At 38.5% G+C, this 23,518-nt stretch overlaps 1 protein-coding gene across 1 annotated transcript; it reads left to right on the top strand.

Moving 5' to 3' along the window:
* Positions 1–6,547: 6,547 nt before the first annotated feature.
* On the top strand, positions 6,548–17,468 carry LOC115522949 (WW domain-containing protein C660.06-like). The gene is made up of 5 exons (XM_030328490.1): positions 6,548–6,761; positions 14,252–14,343; positions 14,443–14,583; positions 15,034–15,119; positions 17,156–17,468. Exons 1-5 carry the CDS (start codon positions 6,548–6,550, stop codon positions 17,466–17,468), a joined length of 846 nt encoding a protein of 281 aa, XP_030184350.1.
* The last annotated feature ends 6,050 nt before the right edge of the window (positions 17,469–23,518 follow it).

Here is a 23,518-nt window from a genome sequence, read left to right as displayed (position 1 = left end):
AAATAGAACAATGTTCCTATGAAACCTTTCCTAGAGTGGAATGGCATAAAGTGAAGAAACAGTTACTGTTAATTTATATGAAAAAAAAATTGAGCATTCCCAGACTCAAAAAAAAAAGAACCTTGTAAGGCTTTGGTGATACTTTAGGACACATCTTGCTAACAGATGCACAAAATAAATCAGGAGGAAGCACGATGCTCGCAAACACAGTTCAGGCTTCTGAGGGTGATGCTATGATGCATAGTTCTTGGGAAGGGAGCAGGCAGGGTGTGTGTGTGGGGGGGGCGCCACTCTCACAGCTTGGGGTGCTCGCTGTTTCTATAATGACTTCCTGCAAAGCCAACACTGAATGCTATTTTCACTTTTTGCCCTTTTTGACAAAAGCGAGAACCCCTTTTGGATTTCTTTTGGTTAGAGGAAACAGGTGCAAGTCTAAGTTTCTTGGTAAAAGCCAGGTGTCCTAATGCAAACTTTTGAAAAGCTACCTGCATACCCAAGTGAGTTTTGACAACAAGATTAATATAAGTTTTATATCTTCACTGTATGTAAAGTTATTGGGAGATTTTGTTAAGAAGCTTCCTGACTTTATCGTTGTCGAGCCCGATTTTTCTCTGACCCCACAAACACTGCTTCCAACACTGAGAGTAGTGATGGGTGTACAGATGGGATGAAGAACACGGCTTTCCCTCGGGCTACTGGTTTAGATTCTATACAACTTTAGAGAAAAAAAAAAAAAATCACACAGGCTTTTCAGCCTCTTTCAACCATTCAATTGTTACTTATCTGTTACTAACCATGGGCCGGCCATTTTTAAGACATTGTGTCATGTGACAGCTTTTATTGTTCCTGTGTCTCCTCATATCACTGCTCTCATTCACAGCATGAGATGCCAGAAGTGGTAAAAAGACATTAGAGAAACTTCCAGTATTGTGAAGAAAAACAAATAAAATAAATTCAGTTTCTTCTGGAATCATTACTTTTCTTCGTTGGGTGAAACATGTGTCTGGTGTTATGCTTAATGCACATCTCTTCACAGCATTAAGGTAGATTTTCTGGTATCAAAATGACGCGTGGCACCTGTTAGTCAAGCAGAATTTCATTGGTAGGATTCACTTTTCAAATGCAATGATGGCCACACGTTTTTGGTAGGGTTGTTTTTTTTTTTTTTTTTTTTTTTGGCAAAATGTAGCAATTTTTGAAAATAAAGTAGAAAATCCATTTAATCAAAATGATCTTTGCCTGACCGATATCGTATTCCATAAACCTCTGTTGTCTCTTCACCATTTCCCGATGTCATGAGGGTTCTTAAGAAAAAAAAATATTCGTTCATTTTGGACATTGTAAATGCCGAGCTGAATGAAGAGAGGGAGTAGTATGAAGGGAGATGGTAGTGACTCAGTGCGTGGAAGACTGTGGTGGTGAGGTGGTGAGCAGTGAGAGGGTCCCTCTTGAAGGATCTATCAAACATCAGGCAGTCGGCAGCCACCAAGCATGGAATTTTTCATGAACTATTTTATGGATAACATGTAGAATATAACCAGAAGCCTGTGTGGTGTGGGGAGCAAATGATTTCTTTCTTGAGGCACAGTTTTAAGTAATTCGGCTAAGACTCAGGGTATCAGGAAAGAGACAAAGGCAGGGGTTGTTAAGTGTAGTGATAGGAAGAAGAACTGCTTCGGTAGGCAAAAGTATCATTTATCTGGCATGAGTAATTTCATAGTCTGATCAGATGTGGTAGTAGCTGCCGAATCCCATGGAAGCCTGGATGACATATGTCCTTCGATAAGAAGAACTCATGTTCAGATCCCTGAATTTGTAGACACATCAAAACTTCAGAGACAGCCAAAGACAGTCTGTTCTCTCCTCTCTGTTTCTGCCTTCTTTTCTCTGTTTGTCTCTCATTTCTCTCTCTCTCTCTCTCTATTCCTTTCTCTCACATGCATACGCACATATATAAACTGAGAAAAGCAAAAATGATGGGACATTTTAATGTAAATGCAATGCAGCAATATTTACAGCCATAGGTCATTATTAAACATGAACTTGATCTCTCCCATGAATGATGTGAAGAAGCATGATGCTAATACAACATAAAAGTAAAACTTTTCTGTAAATTATAAGTCATCCCATTGATTTTGGCTGATCGAAATGGGCATGCTGAATGTGAATTATTTTTTCCCCAATAGTCAGGAATGAGGTTGGCATTTCTGACATGAATAGGAAAAGCTGGGTGAGGAAACACAAGAAATGAGTCCAATAAGTGGAATAGCAATCTATTTTATTTATTTATTAAAAAAAATTTTTTTTTCCAACGTTTATTTATTTTTGGGACAGAGAGAGACAGAGCATGAACGGGGGAGGGGCAGAGAGAGAGGGAGACACAGAATCGGAAACAGGCTCCAGGCTCTGAGCCATCAGCCCAGAGCCTGACGCGGGGCTCAAACTCACGGACCGCGAGATCATGACCTGGCTGAAGTCGGACGCTTAACCGACTGCGCCACCCAGGCGCCCCCCAATCTATTTTATTTAAAGATAATTCAGCTTGGCAGTATCTTGTTCAGTATCTTTGTTCAGCTTGGCTGAACAAAATGATCAATAGTACATCATGTCTATCAGAGCTCTAGGAGGATTGGGCACAAGAATATGGCTGCTCGAGTTCCTGTGGTTCTCAGCTGCTGCATGCAGATTCCCTAAGGCATTCCCATCATACACAATGTCATCATCTGGACAATAAGAGCCTGGTAATGGGCATGTGTATACATGGGCGTAGCTCCAATTTCTCTCACATTGCCAATCAAAACTTAATAGAATTTGTTAGAAATTACATGGTTTGCTATGTCCCATCCTTAAAGCCAGTGATATTCCATCACTTAGGGAATATTTATTGAGCATTCCTTATATGCCAGTCACTTTTAAGGAAATGGATTATATTACTTCTATAATAGTGATTATGACTTCTCATATGACCTTCCCCCCCCCCCATTTATAGCATTAAGATGTAGCAAGTTGCAAAGCCAGTTGAAAACATTAATCCTCCCAAAGCAATATTAAATCGAATTATTTCAACACACACACACACATAAATGCAACAAGTATTTTCAATGAGATAAATGTTTATTAAAATTACTATGTACTTTTCTCACATATCATTGTTGATCAAAAATGAGGGAAATTTGATAGGCAATACAATATCAAAGGAAAAGCTTTTAAAAACTACGAAACATTCCATGTGATTTCAATGAGTTCAGGTAAGTTTTGCAGAATCCAACCTATTTTATTTTGTCTTTTTAGATGTCTTAAGATGATGTTGACATTCAGAGGAGAAAATGGAATTATTCATAGGAAGAATCATGGAGGCAGATTCAGGAAGCTGGAGGAGAATAAAAAGTTGAATTTCTCTGGAAGTTTCTCAGTAGAAACATCTTCTGCAGCAAGATGGGCGGTTGGAGCCATACCCGAAGCCTCCACAGGCATAGCCCACGCCATTGTAGCCACATCCATAGCCACTATAGCCACAGCCCAGGCCACCGAAGCCACATCCATAGCCGCCATAGCCACAGCCGCCATAGCCACAGCCGCCGTAGCCATAGCCGCCATAGCCACAGCCGCCATAGCCACAGCCCAGGCCACCATAGCCATAACCTAGACCTCCATAGTAGTTGCCGTAGTAGGACATGGTTTCAGGAGTGGAGGATATTGTTGGAGCAGGGAATCCGTTTCTGTCAGTTTGAACATCACTGTCTGCACAGGTCCTTTTTATACGTATCTTCAGTGGGCGGGACTTGTTGATCACATATTTCCTACTAATTTACATTACTACACTTCCTGAGTCCTTGCCTCATTAGACAAGGTGAAGCCCTTGTGCGAGCGGGATGACTTTGCTGTTGAGTCAGCTTCCCTGCAATCAAATCCTGTGCCTTTGATGTGTTTTTCTTATTCTCTTTTTAAGGCCTTTGCTCACCTTTTATTTATTTAGGTTAAAATATTTGAAAGAATTTTTATCGAGGTGAGTCATTGACAAGGTTCTAAAATGTTGATTTTTAGAATTCTGTCGTTACTTCTAATATTTTACGCGAGGGTCTTCCATAATGTGGAAAATAACCTTCTTAAAAATAGAGCTTCCTCAGCAGAGTCAGGTAAGTTTTTCATGTTTATTATTCATTTTAATAAGTAAGTTTCATGTGGGCATAAAAGTATCTTGAGCTGTATTTTGGAGCTTTATAAACATATCCTCAGGATCTAATATCTGTCAGTATTCCACCATCAGTCTTCTCTCTTTGTATACTCTTTGTAGTTATTGTTATTTGTGCTGAATATTTTTAAACAAATCTAAGACAAGTAGTATTTTTCTTACAAGTACTTCAGTGTGTATCCTGATCACAAAATGAGGTTCCTGGTAGTCGTGGCCATAGGGACAAGCCCTCTACTTTGCACCTGCTACTGTAGTCATCTTCCCCTCTGAGCCCAATGTGACAAAAATTTGAATATCAATTGCACAAAAGAGAATCATTTGGGCGTTGAGGCTCTGGAGGGAGATAAATGTGTACACCTCTGAACAGCCATGCATTTTCACATGCTGTTAATTTTTAAAGTAGACTCAATTTTTTTTAAATATAATTTATTGTCAAGTTGGCTAACACACAATGTATACAGTGCGCTCTTGGTTGTGGGGGGGCAGATTCCCGCGATTCTTTGCTTACATACAACGCCCAGTGCTCATTCCAACAAATGCCCTCCTCAATGCCCATCACCCATTTTCCCGTCTCCCCTGCTACACCCCCCCATCAACCCTCAGTTTGTTCTCTGTATTTAAGAGTCTCTTATGGTTTGCCTTCCTCCCTCTCTGTTTGTAACTATTTTTTCCTCTTCCCTTCCCCCATGGTCTTCTGTTAAGTTTCTCAGGTTCCACTTAGGAGTGAAAACATATGATATCTGTCTTTCTCTGACTTATTTCACTTAGGATAATACCCTCCAGTTCCATCCACATTGTTGCAAATGGCAGGATTTCATTTTTCATTGCCAAGTAGTAGACTCTTAATTTGAAAGCATTTTAAAAGTCCCATAAAACATTGACAAAGATTTATCAGCTTTATTCATTCATTCATTTATTTTTTATTTATTCATGAAACAGACAAATAAAAACCAGAGACAAAAACAAAACTCAAATCTGTAATACCTCCAGGCCCTGTCTTAGGTGCTGGAACCATGTGGATTCTATCAGTGGTATTGTTTACTTAGTGTTATTTGATTTTCCTCTTGTAACATAGGCTGTGGTATTTTTATAAAGCTGAGAAAATTCTATTATACAAGATGGATACATCAAAATATTTTACATACTGAGAAAAATGACTTCTAATACTCTATAGCAAATCATAAATGTCCTTATTTCATCGTATGATCCAGTTTTAAAAATTAATTAGTATAAATTTGAAATTCTCAAAAAGTTGTTTGGCCATCTATGTTTTTCTTAAGGAATATATGCACAAACAACATGTAGATATTTCATATCGATAAAGTGGTGAAAATTTGTGAAATTTGTAATTTCAAACAAAAATCAAAATGATACAGAATGTTAAATCAGAATAAGTTTTCAACATACTGCTGTTAAAATTCCATTATTCTATTTTTTTTTTTTTTCTAACAGGGTCTGGTGGAAATTTGTATTTAATATAAAAATAAATTTTGATATCCTCAAAACAGAAGTTGGAGATATGAAATTCAAAATCACTGTTCCATGAAAGCACTGATTTAATGTCTTATGCTTGATGTGCTGATGTGGTAATGGAGTGGCACTTTCTAGAAATTCTCAAAGACAAAAATACTGTGCATATCTACTTTGTGTGCTACTATTAGATGGGGGATACGGAGGGTCGTTTAAAGGCTATGAAGTGGGAAATCCAAGAAACACAGTTCAAAATTTGCAAATGTGGGATATAAGGAAATAGCCAAAGACAGGGTCACATGGAATACGGTTATTGAAAATAGGGGTGTCATTGTGGGATTTTATCTGTTAATTAAAAACTTAGCATATGGGCTAATGTTTAAATATAATCAGGTAGTTGCAGTCATTATAGTTTAATCAAAAACAAATTTCATTTAGAAATAATTCAGTTTTAGGCTTTAATTTTTTAGCATATTAAGAAAGACGATGTTTCTGTCACAAAAATACACATATGTGCATGCAACAGATATAACAAAAGTAATATAAAAAAGTATTTTCAATACAGATTTTATTGAAAACGGAAATAAATTTTGTCTCACTTGAAGAACGTTGAACTAAAATGTAAGCAGAGCAGCAATTGTAATCCAATAACAGGAGAAAATTTCTTTTCTAGAGCAGGACATTCCAGATGATTTTATTCAATGGAGATGAAGGACATAGAATTTCAACTATTCTCTCCTTCCCAAGTATTCTAGAATGAGAGAATTACTATTTCATAAAGAGAAGAACTCAGAAAGTGGCTTCAGGAAACACAGCAAGAGGAGTCCCGAGTATCTCTAGAAATTTCTCGGTAAAATCCACAGGACCAGTATCTGCCACCATAAGATGGGCGGCAGCAGCTGTATCCATACCCACCGGAGACAGAGCCACGGCCACAGCCAGAACCACAGCCAAGGCCGCCACAGTAGTTACTGTAGTAGCAGCACAAGGTGCCAGCAATTAAAGGTTCCGTTGATGGTGGGAACCAGTGTCCTCAATCCGAATGCCACCGTCTTCCAGGGCTTTTACGTCTCTTCAGTGATGGCTAGAGCAAACCACAGTAAGTGTTGGACTCATAATTCACACTAATTTACATTAGAAAAATTCCTTAGGCTCGTGGTTTTTCTTTCAGGCAAACAGACTCTCATAGGCTAGATCTTTTTTTCTTTCAGGTCAGAATTCTTCCCATCAAACCATATGACTCTAATAATTAATAATTGATATATTTTCGAATCTGCATCAAATTAGTGAAAATTCTTTGATCGGATTTTATGGGATTTCTAGAGAATGCTGGTTCCTTACTTGCGTTTATAGTTTCATGGGCAGATTCTAACTGAAGTAGAAATCCCATCAGAATGCCTGTGTATTTTATCTTATTTTTTGTATGATTCCTCTCCCCAAGGAAAATATTCCTTCAATGCTTCTTAATGAGTAGACTGACACAGTGTTTATCCAAGTCCCACTGTAAAGGAACCTGTATTTTTATATGTAATTATGTTACTTTTTATTATTTCTGGGAAATTTTACAATTTTGTTATAAAGTGAAATGTTAAAAAAAAAGGCGAAACCTAGACTCACATAGTGGTTTTTCATATCATGTATTAGAAGGATGTGGAACAATTGTAATCTTTGTAAACTCTTGGTGGGAATGTGAAATGGTGCAGCCACTACGGGAAAAAAAAAAAGGATGGCAATTCTTCAAAAACTTAAAAACAGAACTACCATATGATCCAGCAGTTCCATTTCTGGGCATATATCCAGGTATATATCCAAAATAATTGGAATCAGGATCTCAAAGAGATATCTGTATTTACATGTTCATCGCAACATTACTCACAATAACCAAGATATGGAAACAACCTAAATGTCTGTCGATGGATGAATGGATCAAAAAATGTGGTAATACTTAGAATGTTATTGGTTTAAAAAATATGGTAATACATATAACAGAATATTATTCAATTTTTAAAAAGTATGTGTTTTCTTTTTAATTCTGTCATTTGTGACAACATAGATGAACCTGCTGAGTTCTGACAAGAACATTCTGACATTCTGATAAGTGAAGTAAGTCAGTCACAGAAGGGAATAGTGCATGATTCTTAGGTGAGGCATCTCATAAGATAGTCACACCCATTGAAATGGAGTATAAATGGTGGTAGACAAGGTTTGTGGGGAGAGGGAAACAGGAAGTTGCTGTTCAAAGTGTATTAAGTTTCAATTATGCAACAGAAATAAGTTCGAGAGACCTGCTGTACAGCTTTGTGACTATAGTTCATATTGTGCACTTAAAATTTTGACAAGAGTGTAGATCTTATGTTAAGTGTTTTTACTTCAATAACAAAAAAAACCCCAAAAGAGCAGGAGGAAACTTTTGGAGGTGAAAGATATATTTATTATCTTGATTGGGACTGGGTAATAATATGCTGAAACCCATTACAACATATACTTTAAATCTGTGAAGGTTTTTTTTTTGCATATCAATTATACCACAAACTGTTGAAAAAGAAAAAAAAAAGTTGATCTTTCTACAGAGAATGGGCAGAACGGAAGGATTTTTTGCTTTTCTCTGTCATAGTGTGTCACATTCGTTTCAATGCAGTGGTCCCCTCTTGTCAGTCCGAGTAGAGATTTGGAGACTTCTCTACCATTCACCTTCTGAATCCCTTGGTTCCATTGATCTTACAGTTGCCCAGCGGGGGAGGGAGGGTATCTGGAGTGAAGTAGCCTCACAAAGCAGCTGAGTATCAGCATCGGGAACACATCATTACTTGCGTGAGTTTTGAATTCTGTTCTGAAGGCAAACGGACAGGTGTATATGATGCAGACAGAGAACATTTCTCACTCATGAAACAGCTAGGTTCTCTCTTAGGAGAGGCTTTGAGCCAGGTTAGACTTGAAGATGAACATTGAAATGTAGCATTTGAAGTGCTTCTTACTGACACTGGCCAGAAACTAGATGAAGGAAGCAAAAGAAATTGGTTTGAAAAAAGGAAGACACAGTGATGTTGACTGAAACCGAGCTATATGCGATGATCTTCAAGTGGAATCTCTCCTGAAAAGCAGCATAAACATGACTGAGTTAATAAAAGTTATCTTATTCTATTTTTAAAAGGTAGTTTTGACTTTATCTGAGTATCGAGAGTGATCTGGGCGCCTGGGTGGCTCAGTTGGTTAAGCATCTGACTTCGGCTCAGGTCATGATACCGTGGTTCATGAGTTCAAGTTCCACGTTGGGCTCTGTGCTGATAGCTCAGAACCTGGAGCCTGCTTCGGATTCTGTGTCTCCCTCTCTCTCTGCCCCTCCCCTGCTCGCATTCTGTCTCTTTTTCAAAAATAAGTAAACATTAAACAAATTTAAGTATTAAGAGTGATCTGTCATTCTCATTGTCCTCAGTCTCTCAGTCATAATAGAGTTGGGTGAGGGACTGAGAATGTCCCTCTTAAGATAAAACTATGTTCCATTCTGAGTGATGCACAGGGAGCACATAAAGGCACAATCAATACTTTCTAGGAGAAATAACATTATCAGTACATTAAGACCCCAGAGATAGCTTATATCCTTACGTTCCCATTTTTTGCTCAAGTAGAATATAAAATTCCAGGGAGACATTTTTCAACACTGTTCACTGTTGTTAATTTCTTTATTAAAAATATTTATTAGGCACCACTATGTTCCAGCAACTCTTCTCACTGCCAGGCTCCAATCCTTTAGCAGTGATCTTATGTGAAGTAATATCTTCTTCATTATTCATTACTTGAGTGTGTGTCAGTTATATAGAGCCTTTGAGAAACATCTATCCCAGAGAAAAATTCAGAGGCGAATTCCTTCAGTTGTTTCAGTTGCTGAGACAAAGGAAGAGGACTTCTTAAAATATAATGTGATATAATATAAAGTATACATACTTCCTGAAATGTATGTTGAAATGTTTTTGAAATGTCTAGAGTGCTTTCAGCCACGTGTGTTGATAGCTGAGAATACCGTCTGGATGTTCAGAAACATTACCCCTCATTGGTGTCTTATGGAGATTTCTTTGGCTCATTTGCTTGAGGAAGAAAGCTAGAATAATTAAGAAAAGAGGGGCCCTTGGGTGGCTCAGTAGGTTAAGTGTCCGACTCTTGGTTTTGGTTCAGGTCATGATCTCACGGTTTGTGGGATTGAGGCTAACCTCCAGCAGCGAGCAGCCTTCTTGGGATTCTCTCTCTTTCCCTCGCTCTCTGCCCCTCCCCCACTCATGCTGTCTCTGTCTCTCTCAAAATAAATAAACTCTAAAAAAAATTAAGACGTTTTGTTTTCTTCCAATTAGAAGTTGGAATAAGAAGCTTAATACCCCGAATGCAAATGAAAGGTGATGATCCAGCCTGTTAAAACCCTGTTTATTAAGAAGGGAGCCAGGTGGCTTTTTCCGATAGATCTCTAAAATGGAAGTGACCTACCAGTTTGCAGCTATGTATTGTACTCTTTTGTCGTTGAGCGCAGAAGAGGGAGGAGTATGAAAGGCAGAATGAACCACTTATAGGTACCCAAAGGCACATATCTGAATGATACAACCGAACTGTGGGGTTATAAAAAAAAACAGCCAAAGACAGATACCTGTAGCACAGGTTAATAGAAAATGGTGCTATTATTATGTGAAGTGACATTTAACTTGTTTATATATGAATAGTAGTGCTGCCTATCGGTGTATATGAAAGCAAAGTTTTTATATTGATGTTGTTATAAAGGAATGATGGCCATATCCTTACCTTTTTAAAAATGATCATCTCAGAATAACAACAAAGGCGACGTCCAAAGACAGTTCCCCACAGAGACCTGCAAATCGATCTAAGTGAAATAATACCAAAAATGAAAAAACAAGTTCATCCAAAAGTTAACTTAAACTTTTCCATTATGCAATATATTGATCAAAACCAGAAAACACAGTACCAAAGTTACTTTGGTAACAGTCTCAAAGGTAGGACTTATCTATAATTTTCGACACGGTCCTGGCCATCTTCATCAACTGAGAAGGACATCAGATCTGAACTTTGTGTTTTTCAGATTATCATGGATGAGCTTGTCACAATTTGTATAGAGAATAGAATTGCTCTTGGGGAAAACCATGGAAGCTGAGTCAGGAAATCACAGTAGTACTGAGTACTGAGTACTGTAGGCTGAGCTGCTTGGATATTCCTCAGTAGAATTCATGGGGCCACTGTCTGCACAGCAAGATGGGCAGCAGCCGCCATGCCCACATCCATCCTATGGCCGAGTCAGAGCCGTAGCCCAGGCTGCCATCATGGTGGTGGTTACAGTGCATGGTGTCAGGAATAGAAGGTTCCACTGAGGAGCAGGGAATTATTTTCCTCAGTTTGAATGTCACCATCTGCGTGTGGCATTTTACACACCTTCTGTGGTGTATGAGGCAGCATGGCCTCATACTTCAGGCAAAGTTTGAATAATAAAACTTCACGAAACACTTGTTTCAATAAGCCAGAAGATGTCCTTATAGGAAATATTATTAACTATTTCTTTTGGAATACAATAATCATGTCACAGGTCTTCAGATTCTTTTTATATTTTAGAGATCTTCTCACTCACGTTTTGTTATTAAAGTCTGTACTTAGGTTCCTTGAAATGTTGTTGATATTCAAGCGCCTGGACTCAATTTTCCTTGTTTTTTTGCTTTGTTTTTGTTTTGTTTTCTTACAATAGTAATTTCTATTGCATATCTACATATACAGTCAAGGAATTTAGAGACTATCTGAGAGAGGAAGTGATAAAAGTGTGGTTAGCTGAAGTAAAATATCTTTTAAATTCTATAATTCCTTTCCTTCAGGCAAACAATTCCTCACACCAAATAATATTTTCTACTACTTACTGATGATGAACTGACTATATTTCCGTTAAAGAGTGAATACAAAGCGGCATTTTTTCCTCTTGAGAGTTCAGCTTATTTGTTGACCATAACTTTCTATAGGACTACACCATTATACTATGCAATGAAGCATTTATTTAGCAATCCCAACCTATGTGCTGGTTCTCCTCCCTCATTTCACCTTTTGCGTTCCCATATACTCACATTGGCTTTAAAGTTGTTCTTGGATTTTTCCGGGAAGATCTTCTTGAAATAGTGGCAGAAGAAACGTGGGCCATGGGTTTCTCGTATCTGCTTCATCATTCAGTCTACTGTGGCAGCGAGTCATGCAAAGCACATATCTGGAAAACTCTAGGGCATATTCATGGGGTTATTAGAGTGGAATAGGTAAATACACAGATTATGAAAATACTTTGGGGGCTAACGAACCCCTTGAAAGGGTCTCTGGGTCCCACAAGTGGCAACAGACCACAGTCTGATAAGCCCTGGTCTAGAGCAGTGATCTTCAAACTTAAAAAAAAAAAATTAACGTTTATTTATTTTTGAGACAGAGAGACAGAGCACGAATCAGGGAGGAGCAGAGAGAAAGGGGTAGACACGGAATCCAAAACAGGCCCCAGGCTCTGAGCTGTCAGCACAAAGCCTGGCACAGGGCTTGAACCCACGTACTGTGAGGTCATGACCTGAACTGAAGTCAGACACTTAACAGACTGAGCCACCCAGACACCCCAGTGTTCTTCAAACTTAAAAAAAAGAAAACTATACCAGTAAATATTTGGAGGCTGCATCCAGCATTTGAAGATAAGAATTTACTTACAATTTGTTACACGCGTTAATTACTATTAAATAATCATTGAATATTAAAACATACAAAATTGGGGCACCCGGGTGGCTCATAAGGTCAGGCAGTCAACCCTTGATTTCAGCTCAGGTCATGATTTCGTGGTTTGTGAGTTTGAGACCCGTGTCCAGCTTTACACTGAGAGCATGAGCCTGCTTGGGATTCTCCCTCTCCTTCTCTCTCTGCCCCTCTCCTGCTTGCACATGTGCCTTCCCTCTCTCAAAATGAATAAATAATCTTGAAGAAACACACAAAATTATTTATAACAGTAAGAACTCACATTTTTATAGGCTCTGCCTTAACATGTTAGAAAAATTTTTAAGATTTTGTAATACATAGATTTGAAGTTTTGGCTCTAAATTCAGTTTATTTTAATTATTGGAAAAAAGGTAATATTTGTTATGTTCACCAAATCATTTTTTTTTTATTTTTTAAATCAATCTGGATCCTATTATTTAGTTATATACTTTATTCTTGAAATTTGGCTAATCTATATCCTTCTTAATTTCAGCAGTTTGTTTTTACAAATTAATGCTGAGAAGCTTTAGTTTTATATACATAGGGTGAAAAACACTTCAATTCTTCATTTGGGACAAATTTAAAAACACTAGAATATTCCACTTCCATATTTTAATATTACATAGATATCAATGTGTAATCGATGGTACATCCATATAAAATTCAGTAACATGACAACAGAAACAATCCCAAATGACCGTCTACAAAATGCTCTCTTTCCAACACAGCGGCATGCCTGGCATCCTTTAAACACAGAGTATTGAACGAATGAGAGACCGAGTGGATACATGAAATGGACTTCGTAATCGAAATGATCTCACATAAAGAAATTTACTAAAGACAGCCAGGTTCTCAGGGCTGGTCCAACACTCCCTAGGTCCACTTTCAGGCTGGGCATGAGTTCTATACAAATGACATCAGGCACCTGAGAAGCTTTCTTGTGATGAAGCCACTAGAAAGCAGACGCCTGGAAAACTCACAGAAGCACCACTTAATGCGTGGGTGTGTTCCTCTGTGTCCTGGGGAAACCAGGGCAGCCGGCCAGCCTCGTGCAGCTACCAGACTTCAGGTGTGTTTTGAACTATTTTGCCTGCAAATTAAAGAGAAGCCAAATTTATTGAGGGGGAAGCAACCAACCGTGTCACATGGAGGCTCAGCTTTAAATAGAATGGAAAATATTTAAAGGGACAAAAAAAAAAAAAGATAGAAAAAAAACAGATGGAGGAAAGTAGTGTCAACCTGGGATAGTAACCACACACACATTTTTATCTTGTAATCATCCATGGGCAATAATGACAGTGAAAATAAATGTGACAGCATCTTTGCAAAAAAGATTCAATTTACTGAAAGATGTACTTAGAGATCAAGAAGAAAACTTTTGTTGCATTTTATTTTATTTTTCAACGTTTATTTATTTTTGGGACAGAGAGAGACAGAGCATGAAGGGGGGGAGGGGCAGAGAGAGAGGGAGACACAGAGTCGGAAACAGGCTCCAGGCTCCGAGCCATCAGCACAGAGCCCGATGCGGGGCTTGAACTCACGGACCGCGAGATCGCGACCTGGCTGAAGTCGGACGCTTAACCGACTGCGCCACCCAGGCGCCCCAGTTTTGTTGCATTTTAAAAGATACTCTGTATGAGCTTGCATGACGGAGCCAGAGAAAGACGACACCTTTCTTTCACCATAGCCTGGATTGAGGATTTTGCTACTGTGAAGAGATAGCATGGGATGAATACGACCAGAAGCAGAATCCACGTTTCGCAGGAGGACACGTCTTGGGAGTCCAGGGGTTCTAGAATTTTTCAGTACAATCCATATGACCAATATCTACCATAGCAGGATGGGCTGCAGCAGCCATATCCGTAGCCACCGTACCCGTGACAGCCACAGCCGTAGCCACGGCCATAGACCCCATAGCAGTTGCTGTCGTAGGTCATGGTGTCAGGGAGGATGGCGTAGAAGAGGAAGATACTTCCCTGAGTTCGAATATCACTGTTTCCATGAGGTGTTTTATATTTCCTCCGTAGGAGGCGAGGCAAGTCACAGGCGAAGTTGCTCGTATTGCAAATTATTTTGCATTAACTACGAACAATGCCAACTGCAAAACTCTCATTTTGTTAGGCAGCGTGAAGCCTTCAGAACCCAAACTGCTCTGCTGTTGTGTCAAGGTTTTCAGTCAGATCATGTGCATTGAATGACAGATAACTGACTTGGTTTTAAAGCCTTCTCTCACTGAGGACTCAAATTTAAATTCCATAATGGAGTTCTATGAAATCACAAAAACTGTGCAGACTTTAATTGATTCCAATAGTTTTGGGCTTAATAATAACCTCAAGTTCATCTGCCCATTGCAGATGAAAAAGCCACTCAGTTTAGCTTTGGAAAAACACAAGTGCTAAGGGGTAAATTTTATTTAAAGTATGAGATATATAATATTGCCCAATACATCTTTTCAGCTAAAACAACTCATTTTATTTGAAATGCATAACCCAGGTGACATTTTTATAAGATCAATCTTTACAAGTGTACCCCTATGTTTTGTTTTCATATTTTACCAAATTCTATCTTGGATTGCCATTTCCACCTGACGGCACACCATTTCTTCTTGTCCCTTCCAGGCCAACAACAAAATTCAACGACATTCTAGTCTTCAGAATGAAAGCTCACTTGAATTAAAGCCTTCACCTCTCCTGCCCCTCTTGAGGTTGACTTTATTGTGCGGAGGTATGCTTTTGATTGAAAGGGAATGCCTTCATCTCTCCTGCGCTGACATCTGTGTCTGCATAATGCAGGTTGCCAGTTTCCATTGCCATTAACCAAAAAACTCCTCTGGTCAATCCATTACCTGCCATCCAGTGCTACATCTTTGTGGCTTTACAGCCAGAAAAGTTTTTTGCTGTGCGAGGGAAAATCATGAGCCTGCACTCAAATCCATCTGGTAGGCACCAAGTGTATTCTCTACCTGCTGGTGTTGTGTTTCTTGGGTCACTCATGGGACTTGCTCCTTCTCAGGAAAATCAGAGTGTGCCTTTCTCTACTTTTATTTTATTTCATTTTATTAAAATTTTTTTTCAATGTTTACCTACTTTTGAGAGAGAGACAGAGACAGAGAGAGAGAGAGAGATACAGAGCTTGAGTAGAGAAGGGGCAGAGAGAGAGGGAGACACAGAATCCAAAGCAGGCTCCAGGCTCTGAGGTGTCAGCACAAAGCCTGATGTGGGGCTCAAACCGATGAACCATGAGATCATAACCGGAGCTGAAGTCGGACGCTTAACCGACTGAGCCACCCAGGTGCCCCTTTCTCTACTTTTAGATGTAGAGCCTTAATGTAGGGGTTTCTTTTTCCTTTGCAATGACCCAAGACCCCTACATGAGGACTTAAGTATGTCTGACCGCTCTTGTTCAACTCATCCGCTCTCCACTAAAGCTCATAGCCAGGAAAACAGTTTGGGGATGAAATAAATGATAATAAGAGCAAAGGATATTCTAGTACCTACTACGTGCCAGACAGTGTTGTAAGTGCTTGACACACACTAGCTAATTTGACTCTTCAAAATTGTCTTGTGGGGTAGGTGTTACTGTTACCATCCCACATACAAGCGGAGCCTACTGTTAAAGTCACAAAGCTATAAGTGATAGGGGTAAGATTTGAACCCAGAGAGCTGATTTCAGAAGTTTCATTCTTCTCTATTATGCTCTACTGACTCTTATGAATTAATCTTACTAAGAACACAAGTTCAGAGGGCTATTTCTCTTAATTATTGCAGTAAGCTCAGAGCCTCATTGCATTAAAAAACACTGGGCATTAGAAACGTATTAACGTTTCTCATAATCCAAGATATTTTACCAGGACTTCATTGCTTGTTGTTGAAACGTTATTAGCACCGTGAAAGATATCTCTACCAGTATTGTTATTTTAAAGAAAGAAATGCCTATATTCACCTTTGAGTCAAAACACAAACGTTACAAATGTGTTGGATTTTAAAGAAAACTCTTTCATGAAAATGCAATTTTATAAATTAAATAAAATCTCATTTCTGTTTTCTGGCTATAGATGAGGACATAAATTTGAAACCGTGAAAAAAAATGATGTTTTAAAAATAGAATCCTAGAAGGAAATATTAATGTAAGTGAAAAAGAAAAGCGCAGTCTTCCCGGGACTGGTGGTCCAGAATTTCAAACTGTTGGCTTTTTGTCGATGTTCTCATGAAATTGAGTGATACGTTTTGGCTTTTCCTAGTAAACCATCTCTCATGTGAAAATATGGAAAATCCGTAAAGAGAAAAAAAAAAAACAAAACGAGTTTGGAACAGAAGAGATGGAGAATCTCAAATGAAGGTAGATTATTATGGCCTGTTGGATGTCAGCCAAAAAATGGTAAAAAAAATTGGTTGTTTGGAGCCCAGAATGTCTACTTCAAATGTTGTTTCTTATCATAAAGGCTGGTTACAAATTGCTAATTTGAAGGTCTTGTGTAAGTAAGGTTTTGAAGATGAGACAATTGATTCTTATTAATGATTCACAAATGACTCAGGTTGTGGCACAAAACAGCAAATGTCTTCATTACCCCTGAAGCCATACCCTAAAACCAGGAGTGAACAAATTACTCAGAGAGGTCTTGCAAATTATCCAGTGGCCTGACTTGTGTGGTGGGTCCCACTCACACTGAGGGCATATAAAAGGCCCTCTGCAGGGGAATCGTCCACAGTGAAGTGACACTTCTCTCCTTCTCTTCCCAAGCACAACCTCAACAGCCAACACCATGTGTGGAAGCTACTACGGAAACTCTTATGGAGGCTGCGGCTACGGGGGCTGCGGCTACGGGGGCTGCGGTTACGGGGGCTGCGGCTACGGGGGCTGCGGCTACGGAGGCTGCGGTTACGGAGGCTGCGGCTACGGGGGCTGCGGCTACGGAGGCTGCGGTTACGGAGGCTGCGGCTATGGGGGCTGTGGCTATGGAGGCCTGGGCTGTGGCTATGGCTCCTGCTATGGCTGTGGCTATGGATATCGCTCCCACTCTCTCCATGGCTGTGGATCTGGCTGTGGCTACTAGTAACGAGGGCACCGTGGGAGACTCTCACCCTCTACACTTGGACGTGGGATTCACCAATTCTGCGCCCCACACGTTCTGAGCCTTTCCCTTGGGTGACGATATCCTGCAGGATGAAAGTCTAGTAGGTCTGTTGCTGCCTACAGCCTAACCTACAGATTCCCTGGATTTACCTCGTGGAGTGGAAGATGGTGAAATTCACCTGTGACCCCACAGTTCCGCCTTCATCAGGATGATGGTGTCACAGCGACTGCCTTGATGATGTCCATGCTGGAGTTCGTTTCTGTGACCTAATAAACTTGTTCAATCCAAATGGCAGTCCTGGTTTTGATGTTGGTCATTTAATGCCCAGTATTACAATTTTTGTTTTGTTTTGTTTTCTGTTTTCAAGAAAGCTAACAACTGCTTTCTTTGGGAGGTATTTTTTATTATCTTTAGGTCAGTCGTCTTAGAAAAGTTTTTGTAAAGTTCAGTTTCCTCCTCCTCTGCTACTGAGGGAATGCTATCTCTTATGCTGGATAACAGGTAACAGTAAATCAAGTACTACTTACACATTAGGTTAAGCATTGCCTGGCATATAGTACATAATAAAGAAAAAATTAATTTCCCCAAACTTTTATATTCGTGTTCCATAGATCAAATGAACATTGTTGCTGTATGCTTCTCTACTTTTAATCTTCCATCTCAAAGGTACTATTTTAAGGGATGCCTGGGTGGTTCTCTCGGTTAAGCCTCCAACTTTGGCTCAGGTCATGATCTCACAGTTTAAGTGCGGGCCCCGCATCAGGCTCGGTGCCGATAGCTCAGAGCTAGAGCCTGCTTCCGATTCTGTGTCTCCCTCTCTCTCTGCCCCTCCCCTGCTTGCCCTCTCTCTCTGTCTCAAAAATTTTAGTATATGTGCTGCCGAAGCAAGCACGCTCTCTCTCAAAAATAAACATTAAACAAATTTTTTTAAATAGGCACACATTTTTTAAAGTTATCCATTTTATTTTATTTTTTTAATTATTTTTTAATGTTTATTTACTTTGTGAACTTGTGAACTGTGAGATCATGACCAGAGTCAAGGGTGGAGGTTTAACTGACTGAGCCACCCAGGCATCCCTCAAGGTATCCATTTTAAAGGTATGAGAGACATAACCTTAGGAATAGTTTAACGATCTCTTACATCCCAAGCTGGTAATAAATTGTAAAACTATTTGGAATGCATGGTGGGCCATAATATTTAGATAAAATCTCTGTTTCACATGTAGGCTGAGAAGCTTCAGGGTCTCATGAGATTCCAATTCCAGATGTTGGATAGGACTGTGGTCACATCTGAGGCTTAGCTAGGATGGATTCATTTCCAGACTCATGTTACTGTTGGCAGATCTCAGTTCATTGGAGTTGTAGGAATGAAAGGCTCGTTTTCCTGCTGGCTATTGGCCAGGGTCCCTTGCAAACCCTCCGCTGGCAGTCACCTTCAGTTGGAAAAGGTTGCCCATGGTTCCTTGCCAAGTAAATTTCCAACATGGTTGCTTGTTTTCTCAAAGCCAGCAAGGAAGAAGAAAGACTCCAGCAAGATGAATGCCATAATCTCATGTAACATAATCACACATAACTATTCAATTTGCCATATTTTATTGGTTACAAAGCAAGTCACAGGTCTCCCTCACACTCACAGGGAGGAGGTCATCCCAGGGCATTTTCATCAGGAGGCAGGAATCAAGGGGGCATGTGGAGAGTCTGTGTACCACAGACTCAATATTATTCATCCTTTATAATAGGAATTAACAAGTTGTCCTTCATTTTCAGTGTTCTTCAACAACTTAGATAATAGGATCATCTCATCCTTGAATTTGGTAGAATTCTGAGAAATCGTCTGTGTCTTGGCTATTTTGTGACGTATTTTGTTAATGATTTTCTTTATTCTAAAGAAATTGGTCTGCTTTTGATTTATAAATCTAATGGCATCCATTTTAGTAATCTGTATTTTCCTAAGAGATGATCTATTTCATCTAGGTTTTCAAATTTATTATATACATAGAGCTCTTAAAAGTTGCCTGCCTCATATGATGTTTAAAATTTCTTCTGTTTTAATGTTCCTTCATGTTATTTTTTTTTATATGGTTTCTGTCTCTCTTTTTTTTCTTCATCAAATTAGCAAGGTCTGTTAATTCTCTCAAATAACAGCATTTTGGCTTGTTATAAATCACCTTTTTTTTGTGATTCCCTACCTCATTAATGTCTACGTTTCTATTTATTATTTCTATCTTTGTGCTTTTTTGCTTTTTAAAGTTTCCTTTATAAGTGTTTTAAAGCATAGTATGAAATATGAACTTATTTTATTTCATTTTTACTGATGAAAGTCTTCATGCTATAATCTTTTTAAAACACTGCTTTAAATATTTCTCATAGGCCCTGTTATGGACCATTTTCATCATTTTAATTATTTTAAAATCTGTAATTTCACTTGTATGACCTTTCTCACCCAAGAATTTTTTGACAGAAAGCTTTATATTTTCCATGTAAACGGGTATTTTTTTTTTTTTTTTTTTTTTTTTTACAGCTTGATTTTATTTTTAAAGGGCTTTCTGTTCTTTGGTTTTGTTAACAATTATTAGTTTTATTGTCAGACATCAGAGAGTATTTTTTTCTAGTATTTCTACTTTACAAAACTTATTAATGCTTTCTGTAAATACATAATAAATTTTTGTGGATGTTTTGTGGGAGCTTGAGAAGATGATTCATGTCTGTTACTAGTATATAAAGGTTAATATGTAACCATAAAAGCTACCTTATTGATCACATTGTTTAAGTCTTCGCTTTTTTTTTTACTTATTTTTTCCACTTTATTTGTCTTGTTCTGAAAGTGCTGCTTTAAAGTCACCTATTACTAATATGTTACTATCTATGTCTTGGCATCATATATCTGTACCTTCATATGCATCTTGAGAAGTGTAAGATATTTCTTGTGATTGGTTTCGTATTTGCATGAGAAAGCTCCCCTCTTTGTCGCAGTTCATGCTTTTTGGCCTGAATTCTATTTGGTTGATATCAGGATTGTTATATTTTCTTGTGACATTTTGCCCAGATACCCTCATATATGTCTTTATTTTTGTATTCCTGAATATTTTGTTTTAGATGTATATGTACAGCACATATACACGTGTTTTGTTTCATGAGCCAAATTTAAAATGTTTTCTTTAATAGATAAATGAAGCCAATTCATATGTGTTGATATGACGGATATGTTTCATAATTCAATATACTTTAATAAATTATAAAAATGGTATTTGGATGGTTGTGGTTTTTCTAGTGGTTATTTGGGTATCTTTGTATCTGTAACAATTTTAATGTGCTTAGTTTCCTTTTTGCTTATTCAACCTTTTATTATCTGACACATATATATTCATATATATCTGACATATATATATACTAGTTATATTCATATTCGTAACTTGCCCTGTTGTCTGTACAACATCAGCTTCATTTATTTTCCTCTTTACCTCTTCTGCTACTCCCTTGTCTTTTAGTTGGATTATTACTAGTTTGTCATCACAACACATTTATATAACATATTTATATATTATTAATATAATTCTGTATAATTAATATATAAATTATATATTATTAATTAATATATTATAATCCTCAAGTCTAGTCTTTGTTTTGATTTGGCTGTATGTTACACTAAATGTCTATCACTGCACAAGCACATAGTCACACATATGTATATATGTATACACACAGACATGTATACACACACACACACACATCTATATATCTCTATGTCTTCAATGTTTTGCTACTCAGTATAGGCTTGTGGGTGAAGAATTTCCTAATTTCTTCTATGCTGAAAACTGTTGTTCTAATACATTGTTATATGAATAACAGCTTCCTTAGATATAAAGTCTTTATTTAATGCTTGTTTTTATTAGTCTTTAAATGATTCTCTTCTGTCTCTTTTTGAATGCAGCTTTTGAAAATTCTAATAGCCTAATTATTTATTCTATGTAAATTATTTGATTGCCTAAAAGCCTTGAGTAAGCTTTCTTTATCATTAAAATATACTATTTTAATAGCTTATATTTATAATTAATAACTTTATATTAATGTTCTCTGTTTCCAATTAGGACCTGTCAATGAGAATGTTTAGATCAAGCAAAATAGATTAATACCAAAATGCATCAAAATTACCATTTTGAAAAGTAAAGACAAAGAAAAAAATCTTGAAAATCACCAGAGACACACAACACATTATCTAAATAACAGCAATTTGAATAACAGTTGATTTGTCATCTGAAAGGATGGAGTAATAAAAAACAGCATAGTATTTTTCAAACGCTGGGAAAAAAAGAACTGTCAATGTATTTTACATCTTGCAAAACTATTTTGAAGAATGAAGGGTAGGGTCCCTGGGTGGCTCAGTCGGTTAAGCGTCCCACTCTTTTTTTAATGTTTATTTTTTTATTTTTGAGAGAGAAGGAGGGGGAGGGGCAGAGAGAGAGGGAGACGCAGAATCTGAAGCAGGATCCAGGCTCCGAGCTGTCAGCACAAAGCCTGATGTGGGGCTCGAACCCAGGAACTGAAGCATCCCACTCTTGATTTTGGCTCAGCTGGTTCTGGGCTGCCAACACAGAGTCCACCTGGGATTCTCTCCTCTCTCTGACCCTGCCCTGCTTGTACTCTCTTCCTCTCTCCCTCTCTCAAAATAAATAAGTAAACATTAAAAAAATGAAGGGGAAATAAAAACATCCTCGGGAGAAAATAAATAATTTGTCATTAGTAAACCTGCATTTAAAGATTGACTTCAAAAAGTTCTTCAAACAAAAAGGAAATGCTAAAGGAGGGGATCTTGAACCATCAAGAAGGCACAATGGAAAAAACAGAAATATGAGTATATCCAATAGACTAATCTCTTCCTCATGACTTTTAGAAATCATATTTGGTGATGGAAATAAAAATTATAACACTATAAGCAAGGCAATCATATTAAAAGTAGACATGCTTTTAACACTATAAGCAATAATATTAAAAGTAGACATGATGAGGGAGTCTAATCAAAGGAAACGCCCAACACTTCACTTGTGCCCATAAATATTGATATACCAGTACACTGTTATAAGTTGCATGTGCATACAGTAATACCCAGAGGAAGCATTAAAAAAAAAACTATGCAAATATATACGTTCAATAATACCATAAGTAAGTTAAGATGAGAGGAGAGGGGAGTTAAGATGACACAGTAGTAAGGAGACCCTGGGTTTGTCTCTTCACTCAAACACAGCTAGATCAACATCAAACCATTTTGAACACCTAGGAAATTGATCTAAGGATTAACAGAATAGCCTGCATAATTTGAGGGATAAAACTGGGCAGGCAGGTAACTAGTGTGGAGAGGTGAACTGGAGGAGAGAAGAGCCATAGTGCTGGAGAGGGGACAGTGCCGTTCTTACCAAGAGGAGAAAGACAGAGGGAGAGGGAGAGCAGTTCATCAAGTTTGCACAAGAAAGCATTCCCTCTGAAAGCAGCTGGGAGACCTACATAGGAGACTACACAAGAAAACTGTTCCCTAAAACCATTGACAGAGAAAAAAGGAGCAGGTTTTAATACCACTAGATTTTTATAAACAGCAGAGCACAGAGTCTGAAGTTTCAGAGGTCAGCCCCTGGTGGTGCTCTGGAGAGAAAGCAGAGCAGAGCCCAGGGAGTGGGCAGTGTGGTCTGAGGATACCCTGGGTGGATTGGGGAGAAGCAGGTACCCTGCTTGGAGTGCATTTGGTAGAGGTGATGCAGTTGCTTCTGTGGGCAAAAGACCCACTGGACTTCATTAAGCTGCCACGTTCACCAGTATAGACGGGATCCGGCGCGTTCAGGGTGGTATGACTGTAGACTTATGTTCACCAGTATAGAAAGAGTCTAGCTGAGGGCAGCAAATCCTGGTGCCGGTGTGTGCAGTGATTTATCATAAACTCTAAGCTGCTGTGGCTATGCAGTGGCATGACTGTTTCCTGGGACAAGCTGACACCAGCCACAGCACGGTGAGACGGTCCCCCAGAAGATGTTGTGGGTCTG

This window comes from Lynx canadensis, chromosome C2 (genome assembly GCF_007474595.2).
Source record: "Lynx canadensis isolate LIC74 chromosome C2, mLynCan4.pri.v2, whole genome shotgun sequence".
Lineage (NCBI taxonomy): Eukaryota > Metazoa > Chordata > Mammalia > Carnivora > Felidae > Lynx > Lynx canadensis.
Note: the sequence above shows the minus strand (reverse complement) of the source record. Positions and strands in the feature narration are given on the sequence as shown.